The sequence below is a fragment of the Salmo trutta genome, chromosome 3, assembly GCF_901001165.1.
Source record: "Salmo trutta chromosome 3, fSalTru1.1, whole genome shotgun sequence".
NCBI classification, from domain to species: Eukaryota; Metazoa; Chordata; class Actinopteri; order Salmoniformes; family Salmonidae; genus Salmo; species Salmo trutta.
The window spans coordinates 6,942,750-6,956,030 of record NC_042959.1 but is presented as its reverse complement, the minus strand read 5'-3'; the positions used below and the strand labels follow the sequence as shown (position 1 = coordinate 6,956,030).

The following is a 13,281-nucleotide window of genomic DNA, read 5'->3' as shown; positions in this document are numbered from 1 at the left end:
TAGCAATCATTTCTGGTTATCTAGGAGTTTGAATTTGGATTAAGTTAACTTCCTGTTCCTGCTCTCACCATCTCCTTTTACTCCATAGGTTCGAGATCAGAAGATCCCAGTGAAAAGAAACTTTGTGAAGGCAGTGGTTTATGTGGAGGACTGCAACGACCACTCTCCTGCCTTCATGGCAGCCGGCTATGAGGGCACTATCACCAATCTGGCTGCGGCTGGGACAGAGGTGCTGCGTGTCAAGGCTCTGGATAAGGACATGGGGAGCAACGCTCAGATTATTTACTCCCTTCACTCAGGTACAACTCAGATCAGAGATTATGGGGGGTAGATTATGATGGATTTGAATTGTGAATGTTCTTCAAGCATGATAATTTGTTTTCAGCTTTCTTTAAAAGAGTGCTATAGAAGTATATTCTATTCTAAAATCATTATTTGAGATAGATTTGTACTTTACTCTCACATATAGACAAATGCGTTGACAATTTAAAACATTATATACACCAAAAATATGTTTGTAAAATAATTTGTTCATTTTTATTTGGTCATTGTTCATCTTTCCAGGGAATGTCGACAACACGTTTGACATTGATGGCGAGCTGGGGAGTATCATTATCACCAAATCTCTGGACAGCCTACCCCAGGAGCAGTTCCATCTGACAGTGAAGGCCACAGACCAGGGTTTCCCCCAGCACAGCGACCTGTGTTCTGTCTACATCACCGTCCTGCTCTCAGACAGAACCCCTCCCAGGTTAATATGTATATAACGTAGCATTATGTTGTTTGATCATTCTTAAATGTTTTCATTTGTAAATTGTATCAAATAATTCAACGTCAGCTACTATTGATATTATGTACTGCTTTCCTAAAAAACGTTCTCTCTTCTCTCTCCCAGGTTCCCCTCTGATGAGTACTTCTCGGAAGTCAGTGAAGACAGTCCTCTGGGAACTCCCGTGATCACTGTCTCTGCAGCCAGCCCATCCGCAGTCCACTACAGCATCAAAGATGGAGACCCTAACGGGACGTTCCACATCAATGCAGAGTCCGGAGTTCTCTCTGTCCAAATGAGCCTCAACTTCGAGGAGTGTTTCTCATACAGACTCAAAGTGCGTGCCAGCACCTCGGCAGGAGCCTGGTCAGATACGGTTGTTTACGTCTATGTGATAGATGAGAATGATAACCCACCGGTGTTCCTCCAGGAGAAATTCCATGGCCAGATTAGTGAGTCTTCTCACATAAACAGCATGGTGATGGGGGAAAGCAACACACCTCTGGTGATACGAGCCTCTGATGCTGACAGGGACTCTAACTCTCTCCTAGTCTTCCAAATCCTGGAACCAGAAGCGATGAAAGTCTTCAAGATAGATCCAAACATGGGTACACTCTCTGTGATATCGGAGGTGGACTTTGAAGAAACACCTGAGTTTAGCTTCAGCATTCAGGTACGGGACTCAGGGGAACCGGCGCTGTACGCAGCAGAGCCAGCCAGAGTCACAATCCGTGTCCTGGATTTCAATGACTGTTCCCCCAAATTTGCTAGGCTGGTATACGAGTCGTCCATCGTCTTCCCTCCTATCAGAGAGATGGAAGTTGTACGGGTCACGGCACAAGATGCAGATTCAGTTGTCTCGTACAGCATCACAGAGGGCAACCTTCAAGATGCTTTTCTCATTCATCCTTCCACTGGTACTATCTCTGTAAACAATGTTTCAGAGTTTAAATCATTTTACCAGCTGCTGGTCAAAGCCTCTGATGGCCTGTACAAAGACCTTGCCACAGTTAAGATAAACGTCACCAACATAACAGCATGCGGACATCTTAAATTTGAGCAGAAATTGTATGCAGCCACCATTGAGGAGAACTCGATGACGGTCAAAATGTTAGCTGTGTTGAGAGCTTCAGGTAGTTACTTGAACGAGCCTCTGATTTACTCTGTGTTGAACCCAATGGGACGGTTTGCTATAGTCCCAACATCAGGGGTGCTTGAGACCACCGGCGTCCCCTTCGACAGAGAGGAGCAGGATGTCTATGACATAGTGGTGGTAGTGAGAGACATGAGGAGTCCCCCTCATTGGGCAATAACCCACGTCAACGTTTACATAGTTGACATCAATGACAATCCACCAAGGTTCTTGAACCTGCCTCACTCCATGATGATCTCTGAAGACACGGACCCAGGAGATGTAATCTTTCAAGTCATGGCGTCCGACAGTGATCTTGGAGAAAATGGCTCTATTATGTATTTGTTGGAGGAGGATTTTGATCTCTTTAGGATAGACCCTTATGTTGGTGACGTGTCCCTTCAGCGGCCTATAGACTTTGACGCTACCAATAAATATGCCCTGACTGTCCTGGCCACAGATGAGGGCTCGCCCAGTTGGACCACTTCAGCAGAGCTGAGTATCACGGTGAGAAATCGCACCAACCCCATTTTTCAGACTTTGCTCTATCTTCTGAAAGTCCCTGAAAACACATCTCCCTTCACCACCATCTTGCATGTACAAGCAAGAAACCCTGAGGGATACCGGCTTATTTACAATCTGGAAGAGAAGAATGCCTCAAAAAACTTTCACATAGATTTTAAAACAGGAGTGTTGAGTGTCACTGATTCATTGGACTATGAGAGCCAGACAATGCATCTATTGACGGTACGAGCCACTGACTCTGTGACAGGCTCCTTTTCAGAGGCCGCTGTCGAAATAGAGGTTGAAGATGTTAACGATAACGCTCCAGTCTTCTCCAAGCTGACTGACACAGTGGGTATACCTGAAGGATTACCCATAGGAACGTCTGTATTACAGATATCAGCCACAGATAGAGACTCAGGCAGAAATAAAGACTTAACCTTCCATATTTTGGGGACGGGGGAAAATGAAACGGACTTCTTTAAAATAGACCCCCAGAGTGGTCTAATTGTTACAAGACAGGTGTTGGACTATGAGAAGACAAAACACTTCCAGTTAAAGATCAAAGCCATAGATAATGGCACGAACCCGTTGAGCAGCGATGCCTATGTCATTGTTAACGTAACCGATGTCAACGATAACCCTCCAAACTTCTCCAAAACCCACTATCAGGCAACACTGGATGAATTGGCCAAATGTGGCCACATCGTCATAAAAATCCAAGCTTCGGACCCCGACACCAGAGACTTGAACAATCTACAGTATAAGATCCTCTCAGGTAATGAGGGACGATACTTCGCCATCAACGAATCCTCCGGGATGATCTCCTTTTCTAACGTCTGCAAGAGAAATGTGGACCCATTCTACAACCTCACCGTGGCTGTGTCAGATGGAGTTTTCCAGAACACAGGCCATGTGAACATTGATATGATGAACACTAATAAACACAGTCCCTATTTCAACAAAAACATTTACGAGGCGGAACTAGCTGAGAACGCTGAGGCTGGAACACGTGTGATTCGCCTGGCCGCCATAGATCCTGATGATGGACCTTACGGCAGTGTGGACTACACCATCATCAACAAACTGGCAGATGACAAATTCTCCATAGACAAGAATGGACAGATCGTAACATCTCAACCTTTAGATCGAGAGAACCCATCTCAAAGAGTGATCGCCATCAAGGTGATGGCTAAAGATGGAGGAGGGAAAGTAGCGTTCTGCACTGTGAAGATTATCCTGACAGATGAAAATGATAATGCCCCTCAGTTCAAAGCATCAGAGTATCAGGTCTCAATCCAGTCTACTGTAAACAAAGGTTCTCCCGTGATTCAGATAATGGCATTCGATGCAGACGACGGTAAAAATGCTGACGTCACCTACACCGTGGACGAAGCAGAGGAAGTGACCCAGGACATCATCGAGATCAACCCCTTCACTGGCATAGTCAGCGTCAAAGAGAGCCTGATAGGTCAAGAGAACAAGATACTAAACTTCAAAGTCAAGGCTCGGGACGGCGGATTACCATTCTACAACTCCACGGTTCCGGTGCAGGTGAAAGTAGTACCACCTGAGGTCCCTCTTCCGAAGTTCTCCGAGCCACTGTACACCTTCTCCGCAGCCGAGGACATCTCCATCGGAACAGAGATCGGGACGATCAAGGCTGACTCTGACATGCCAGTCATCTACAGACTGGTCAATGGCAACACTGTGGAGAGTAACAGAGACAGAGTGTTTGCTCTGGATAAAGAGAGCGGTACTCTACTCGTCCAGAAGAGCATTGACCACGAGAAGACCAAGTGGTATCAGATAGATGTTATTGCTCAAGGCAACCACAACGGTACCGACGTAGCCTCGCTGGTGTCGGTCGGCATCCAGGTCCAGGATGTGAATGACAATGTGCCGGTGTTCGAGGCCAACCCTTACAAGGCCTTCGTGGCTGAGAACATGCCACCAGGAACCACCGTCATCCAGGTATGTTTTTTCAGATCTTTTTTTCATTGATATAATATTTTTGTACTTGAATGTTGTATGCAATTTTTTATGATTTCTGTGTTCAAGATGTGCAAATCAAATTCCCTTTTGAGGCAGTTTAGCTTTAATTCATTTATCAATTCATCCATTCATCCATCCAGGTGACTGCCAACGACCCTGACCAGGACACCAATGGACAGGTGACCTACACCTTGGAAGCCGAACCCGATGACGTCGCCGATGTCTTCTCCATCGACAGTGAGAGCGGTTGGATAACTACTCTGAGAGAAACGGACTGTGAGATGACTCAGCACTACAGCTTCACAGTGGTGGCTACTGACCACGGGGGGGAGGTTAAGCTCTCGTCCTCAGTTCTAGTGGAGGTGACGGTGACTGACGAGAACGACAACCCTGCTCAGTTCACGGAGGACGTGTACCATGGGTCTGTCATGGAGAACACTAGGCCTGGGGAGGTTATCATGAGCCTGACAACCGTGGATATGGATGTGACTAAAGAGAACAGGCAGATCACGTGTTACATCACAGGTGAGTCTTGTTTATTGATTCATTTGATTGATTGAATTATTGATCACATACACTTTTTTTGAAGTAGTTGATTGGTTGTTTTCTCAGGCCTATCAGCATTATGAACAATATTTAAATAAGAAACAGATGGGCACAGTACTTCTCCAGAGCAATATATCTACTATAATAATGGCTCATTATAACAGAGCAATATATCTACTATAATGGCTCATTATAACAGAGCAATATATCTTCTATAATTGTCACGTCCTGACCAGTGAAAGGGGTTGTTTGTTATTATAGTTTGGTCAGGGCGTGGCAGGGGGTGTTTGTTTAGGGTGTTTCGGGGTGTTTTGGTTTATGTTCTTGTTAGTGTATGTCTATGTTCGTTCTATTTGTTCTATTTCTATGCGTAGTTTATTGGGTTGACCTTCAATTGGAGGCAGCTGTTCCTCATTGCCTCTAATTCAAGGTCCTATTTAATAGAGGTGTTTTTGTCATGGGATTTGTGGGTAGTTGTTTCTCTGTATAGTCATTTTGTCCTTACGAGATAGTTTTATCGTCGTTGTTTTGTTTAAGTGTTTTGTATCACGTTTCTTTATAAATAAAGAAGAAGATGAGCACTTACATTCCCGCTGCGTTTTGGTCCACTCCATACGACGAACATGACAGAGCTACCCACCATCAACGGACCAAGCAGCGGGCCTAGGAGGAGCAAGGATCCTGGGCCAGGGAGAGAAGGGAGTGGAGGACATCATGGACATGGGAGGAGGTAATGGCAGGGGACAAGACCCTGCCATGGAAACAGGTGGAGACAGCGAGGGAGGAACGGCGACAGTATGAAGAGCGTGCCCAATGACGGAAGCACGAGAGGCACCCCCAATAATTTTTTTGGGGGGGGCACACGGGTAGTTTGGCTGGGCCAAGGGTGAGCCCTAAGTCAACTCCCTGTGCCTATTATGGGGAGCAACGGATCAGAAGAGCGCTGGTCTATGCGGAAGTGCGCACGATCTCGCCCATGGGCACGCACAGTCCGGTGCGAGCGATTCCAGCCCCTCGCAAGTGCCGTGCTAGAGTGGGCATCCAGCCAGGTAGGAGTATGCCTGCGCAGTACATCTGGCCACCAGTACGTCTCCTAGGCCCAGGCTACCCTGCGCCTGCTCTACGCACGGCAGCCATCAGGCCTCTGCACAGCCCAGTTCGCCCTGTGCCAGCACTCCGCCCATGCAGGGCTACTGTGACTACCCAGCCAGGACGGGTGGTGCAGGCTGTGCGCTCCAGACCTCCAGTACTTGTTCATGGCTCGGTGTATCCAGTTCCTGCTCCTCGCACTAGCCCTGAGGTGCGTGTCTCTAGTTTGGCGCCTCCAAAGCCAGCACCACGCACCAGGCCTCCAGTGCGTCAGCCCAGTCCAGTACGTCCTGTTCCTGCTCCTCGCACTAGCCTTGAGGTGCGTGTCTCCAGTCTGGTACCTCCAGCACCAGCCCCACGCACTAGGCCTCCAGTGCGTCAGCCCAGTACAGTTTGTCCTGCTCCTGCTCCTCGCACTGGCCTTGAGGTGCGTGTTACCAGTCTGGCGCCTCCAAAGCCAGCCCCACGCCTGTAGTGCACCTGTCCAGTCCAGAGCTTCCGGAGACAGTTCCCAGTCCAGAGCTTCCGGAGACAGTTCCCCGTCCAGAGCTTCCGGCGACAGTTCCCCGTCCAGTGCTTCCGGCGACGTCCAACAGTCTGGAGCCTGCAAAGACGGCCCACAGTCCGGAACCAACAGAGACGGCCCACAGTCCGGAACCAACAGAGACGGCCCACAGTCCGGAACCGACAGAGACGGCCCACAGTCCGGAGCCTGCAGAGACGGCCCACAGTCCGGAGCCTGCAGAGACGGCCCACAGTCCGGAGCCTGCAGAGACGGCCCACAGTCCGGAGCCTGCAGAGACGGCCCACAGTCCGGAGCCTGCAGAGACGGCCCACAGTCCGGAGCCTGCAGAGACGGCCCACAGTCCGGAACCTGCAGAGACGGCCTACAGTCCGGAACCGGCGCAGCCAGAGTCGCCCTACAGTCCGGAACCGGCGCAGCCAGAGTCGCCCTACAGTCAGGAACCGGCGCAGCCAGAGTCGCCCTCCAGTCCGGAGCTCCCAGGGTCACCCATCAGCCCGAGGTCTCCAGCAACGCGCGCCAGCCCGAGGTCTCCAGCGACGCGCCTTAGCCCTGAGTCTTCAGCGGGGGTGGACAGGTTAGGTTGGGGACTAAGGCCGGGGCCTGAGCCACCTCCGTAGTTGGAGGATTGGGGAAGGGGGGTGTAGCACGGGAGCCGTCGGTGACGGTAGCCACCCTCCCTTCCCTCCCTTTAGTTTGGGATTATTTTTTGTTTGTTTTTGGGGTTATTGTATTAGGTTTTGTTTTATTGTTTCAGGTGCATCCGGGTCTGCACCTTTGGGGGCGGGGGTACTGTCATGTCCTGACCAGTAAAAGGGGTTGTTTGTTATTATAGTTTGGTCAGGGCGTGGCAGGGGGTGTTTGTTTAGGGTGTTTCGGGGTGTTTTGGTTTATGTTCTTGTTAGTGTATTTCTATGTTCGTTCTATTTGTTCTATTTCTATGTGTAGTTTATTGGGTTGACCTTCAATTGGAGGCAGCTGTTCCTCATTGCCTCTAATTGAAGGTCCTATTTAATAGAGGTGTTTTTGTCATGGGATTTGTAGGTAGTTGTTTCTCTGTATAGTCATTTTGTCCTTACGAGATAGTTTTTTCGTCGTTGTTTTGTTTAAGTGTTTTGTATCACGTTTCTTTATAAATAAAGAAGAAGATGAGCACTTACATTCCCGCTGCGTTTTGGTCCACTCCATACGACGAACATGACAATAATGGCTCATTATAACAGAGCAATATATGTATACTATAGTCATGGGTTATTATAACAGAGCAATATATATATATACTATAATGGCTTATTATAACAGAGCAATATATATATACTATAGTCATGGGTTATTATAACAGAGCAATATATCTACTATAATGGCTCATTATAACAGAGCAATATATATACTATAGTCATGGGTTATTATAACAGAGCAATATATCTACTATAATGGCTTATTATAACAGAGCAACATATCTTCTATACTGGCTTATTATAACAGAGCAATATATATATACTATAGTCATGGGTTATTATAACAGAGCAATTTATCTACTATAATGGCTTATTATAACAGAGCAATATATATATATATACTATAGTCATGGGTTATTATAACAGAGCAATGTATCTACTATAATGGCTTATTATAACAGAGCAATATATATATACTATAGTCATGGGTTATTATAACAGAGCAATATATCTACTATAATGGCTTATTATAACAGAGCAATATATATATACTATAGTCATGGGTTATTATAACAGAGCAATATATCTACTATAATGGCTTATTATAACAGAGCAATATATATATACTATAGTCATGGGTTATTATAACAGAGCAATATATCTCTATAATGGCTTATTATAACAGAGCAATATATATATACTATAGTCATGGGTTATTGTAACAGAGCAATATATCTACTATAATGGCTTATTATAACAGAGCAATATATCTTCTATACTGGCTTATTATAACAGAGCAATATATATATACTATAGTCATGGGTTATTATAACAGAGCAATATATCTACTATAATGGCTTATTATAACAGAGCAATATATATATATACTATAGTCATGGGTTATTATAACAGAGCAATTTATCTACTATAATGGCTTATTATAACAGAGCAATATATATATACTATAGTCATGGGTTATTATAACAGAGCAATATATCTACTATAATGGCTTATTATAACAGAGCAATATATATCTACTATAATAATGGCTCATTCTAACAGAGCAACATATCTTCTATAATGGCTTATTATAATAGAGCAATATATCTACTATAATGGTTCATTCTAAGTGTAAAAGTGACTACATTGACAGGAAGAAATGTGGTGGTGATGAACAAACTCATGTAGGCCTCCGGGTAGCATTGACATTCATGTATTACATTCAAATGTTTTTCCTTAGATGGAGACCCATTGGGCCAGTTCTCCATTGTGCAAGAGGGAGAGGAATGGGGGCTGGTCCTCAAAGAGTTTCTTGACCGTGAAGCAAAAGATAAGTACTCCCTGAAGATAACAGCTACAGACGGGAGATTCGAGGCCCCTGCCACTGTAGAGGTCCATGTCCTAGACATCAACGATAACAGTCCTCTGTGTGTGCAGGTACGTCACTCAGCCATGACACGACAGTATATATTTAGATTCCTATAGATGATATACTACACGTCTTATGCAACATCTTAAACACGTTGTACCGACATAAGGACTTTATAACAGTTCATACATACAGTTCCTTCGGAGAGTTTTCAGACCCTTCTACTTTTTCCAAATTATGTTACGTTACATCCTTATTCTAAAATGGATTAAAATATATATATATATATTCAGCAATCTACACACAATACCCCGTAATGATTAAGTGAAAAGTTGTTTTGACATTTTTGAAAATGTATAATAAATAAATAAATACCTTATTTACATAAGTATTCACACCCTTTGGTATGAGACTCAAAATTGAGCTCAGGTGCATCCTGTTTCCATTGATCATCCTTGAAATGTTTCTTCAACTTGATTGGAGTTCAACTCTGGTATATTCAATTGATTGACATGATTTGTAAAGGCACACAATTGTCTATAAAAGGTCCAACAGTTGGCAGTGCATGTCAGAGCGAAAACCAAGCCATGAAGTGGAAGGAATTGTCCGTAGAGCTCCGAGACAGGATTGTGTCGAGGCACAGATCGGGGAAGGGTACCAAAGAAAATTCTACAGCATTGAAGGTCCCTAAGAACACAGTGGCCTCCATCATTCTTAAATAGAAGAAGTTTGGAACCACCAAGACTCTTCCTAGTGCGGGCCGCCCGGCCAAATTGAGCAATCGGTGGAGCTCTAGAGTTCATCTGTGGAGATGGGAGAACCTTCCAGAAGGACAACCATCTCTGCAGCACTCCACCAATCAGGCTTTTATGGCCACTCCTCATTAAAAGGCACATGACAGCCCAATTGGAGTTTGCCAAAAGATTGAACTCTTTGGCCTGAATGCCAAACTTCATGTCTGGAGGAAACCTGAGACCATCCCTACGGTGAAGCATGGTGGTGGCAGCATCATGCTGTGGGGTTATTTTTCAGTGGCAGGAACTGGGAGACTAGTCAGGATCGAGGCAAAGATGAACGGAGCAAAGTACAGAGAGATTCTTGATGAAAACCAAAGAATGGGAGAAACTCCCCAAATACAGGTGTGCCAAGCTTGTAGCGTCATACCCAAGAAGACTCGAGGCTGTAATCAATGCCAAATGTGCTTCAACAAAGTACTGAGTAAAGGGTCTGAATACTTATGTATGTGATATTGATATTTGTGATATTTCCATTATTATTATTTTTTATTATTATTATTATTTCCATTATTATTATTTTACATTTGCAAAAATGTCTAAAAACCTGTTTTTTCTTTGACATTATGGGTTATTGTGTGTTGATTGATGATGGGAAAAAACAATGTAATCAATTTTAGAAAAAGTCTTTAACATAACTAAATGCGGAAAAAGTCAAGGGGTCTGAATACTTTCCATAGACACGCTACATAACACATAACACACCATCAGCGAAGGTCTACCTAAGCATGAATGAAATGCCTGTGTCAACAACTGCAATTTGACCTAAGATGTTGCTAACTATCAATGTTTCAGTTGCTGTACACAGAGGTTGTCATGGAGAATTCCCCGCCGCGCATGTTCATCGTGAAGGTTTCAGCGTCCGACCCAGACATCGGCACCAACGGACAAGTGTCCTACACCCTCCACGGCCCCAACGCAGACAAGTTCCATCTTGATCAAAAGACAGGTTAGAGACATCTTTTATTTGGGGTCTAAGCAAAAAGAGGCCCTAATTGAAATCTGTTTTTGTTTGAGTTGAGATATAGCATCTCGTTTCTTACAAAATACTTAATCTGAGGTCTTCAAGAAGACAAGATGGTGTACCGTCAGACCAACAAAAAGGTTTGGTGTTTTTTCTATATTTGGTGCTTTGGCTTCTCATCAACCATACTCCCTGTTTGTCGTAGCACTAGCCTATCACCAATCTCTATTCATTATTGTATGTCAAACAGAGCTCATAATCTTAAGAATGTGTGCTATCACATTACATATATGCTAGGAGACGCTTTGATATGGCCTTCAATCCAAAGTAATGTTATGACACTGGTAGCACGGTGAATGACTACCAAAAATGTAAACATTTTGTGATTTATATGTACTTCTCACGGTTTCGTTCTTGATAGATTTCAGTAAATATTTTGTCAAATGTTTTTAAAGAATGTATAGGCCTACTGTCTGGCCCTTTTCCCCACCATTTTGATATACATCTCAGGGTTTTTTAAACATTTTATTTCACCTTTATTTAACCAGGTAGGCTAGTTGAGAACAAGTTCTCATTTATAACTGCGACCTGGCCAAGATAAAGCAAAGCAGTTCGACACATACAACAACACAGAGTTACACATGGAATAAGCAAACATACAATCAATAATACAGTACAAAAATCTATATACAGCATGCGCAAATTAGGTAGGATAAGAGAGGTAAGGCAATAAATAGGCCATGGCGGGAAGTGTTTTCCCCCACCATTTGGATATACATGTACATCTCAGTGTTTTTTCCCACCATTGTGATATAGAGTACCAATCGAAAGTTTGGATACACCTACTCATTCAAGGGTTTTTCTTTATTTTACTGTTTTCTACATTGTATAGTAATAGTGAAGACATCAAAACTATGAAAAAACACATCATGTAGTAACCAAAAAAGTATTAAACAAATCAAAATCTGTTTTAGATTTTAGATTCTTCAAAGTAGCCACCCTTTGCCTTGATGACAGCTTTGCACACCTCTTGGCATTCTCTCAACCAACTTCACCTGGAATGCTTTTCTAACAGTCTTGAAGGAGTTCCCACATATGCTGAGCCCTTGTTAGCTGCGTTTTGTTCACTCTGAGGTCCGACTCATCCCAAACCATCTCAATTGGCGTGAGGTCGGGTGATTGTGGAGGCCAGGTCATCTGATGCAGCACACCATCACTCTCCTTCTTGGTAAAATAGCCCTTACACAGCCTGGAGGTGTGTTGGGTCATTGTCCTGTTGAAAAACAAATGATAGTCCCACTAAGCGCAAACCAGACGGGATGGCGAATCGCTGCAGAATGCTGTGGTAGCCATGCTGGTTAAGTGTGACTTGGATTCCAAATAAATCACTGACAGTGTCACCAGCAAAGCACCCCCACACCATCACACCTCCTCCTCCATGCTTCATGGTGGGAATCACACATGCGGAGATCATCCGTTCACCTACTCTGCGTCTCACACAGACAAGGCAGTTTGAACCAAAAATCTAACATTTGGACTCATCAGACTTAAGGACAGATTTCCCTCGGTCTAATGTCCATTGCTCGTGTTTCTTGGTAGTGGTTTCATTGCAGAAATTCGACCATGAAGGCCTGATTCACAGAGTCTCCTCTGAACAGTTGATGTTGACATATGTCTGTTACTGGAACTCTCTGAAGCATTTATTTGTACTGCAATCAGAGGTGCAATTAACTCTAATGAACTTTGAAGAATCTTCAATAGAAAATATATTTTGATTTGTTTAACACTTTTTTGGTTACTACATGATTCCATATGTGTTATTTCATAGTTTTGATGTCTTCACTATTATTCTACAATGTAGAACATATTATAAATAAAGAAAAACCCTTGAATAAGTATGTGTGTCCTAACTTTTGACTGGTACTGTACATCTCAGTGATTTTTTTCCCATCACCAACAGTCAGTTTTCATCTATACTTAGACTAAATCTATACATCTAAATACTTACTGTATGTGAGACCCTCTGCTCCACTAGGAGATGGACTTAGAAGGAATAAGTTATCTCTAATACATTCATCTAATTATCTGTTCTTCTTATCTGTGACAGGGGAGTTGTTCACCCTGGCCCAGTTGGACCGGGAGAAGGTGACGGAGTATGATCTGGTAGTTAAAGCCACGGACGGCGGAGGTCGCTCCTGCCAGGCAGACATCTTACTCATGATCCAGGATATGAATGACAACCCTCCCAAGTTCTCCAACAACCACTATGAAGTCACCGTGTTCGACAACACCACCGTCAGGACACCCATCGCTGTCATCTACGCCAAAGACCCTGACACTGGTAAGTTATATTATTGATATAAAATGAAAGAGGGAGAGTCTGAAGGGGCTTTGCTGATCTAGTTATTATATTTCATG

General features: G+C 44.0%; 1 protein-coding gene across 1 annotated transcript in view; it reads left to right on the top strand.

Moving 5' to 3' along the window:
- Window positions 1-13,281, top strand: part of LOC115167276 (protocadherin Fat 2) — a 78,520-nt gene that overhangs the window by 31,096 nt on the left and 34,143 nt on the right. The window contains exons 10-16 of the mRNA XM_029721532.1: window positions 89-299; window positions 565-751; window positions 896-4,379; window positions 4,541-4,925; window positions 8,977-9,173; window positions 10,695-10,848; window positions 12,971-13,204. Coding sequence (XP_029577392.1) covers window positions 89-299; window positions 565-751; window positions 896-4,379; window positions 4,541-4,925; window positions 8,977-9,173; window positions 10,695-10,848; window positions 12,971-13,204 — 4,852 coding nt within the window. The remainder of the gene's footprint in view (window positions 1-88; window positions 300-564; window positions 752-895; window positions 4,380-4,540; window positions 4,926-8,976; window positions 9,174-10,694; window positions 10,849-12,970; window positions 13,205-13,281) is intronic.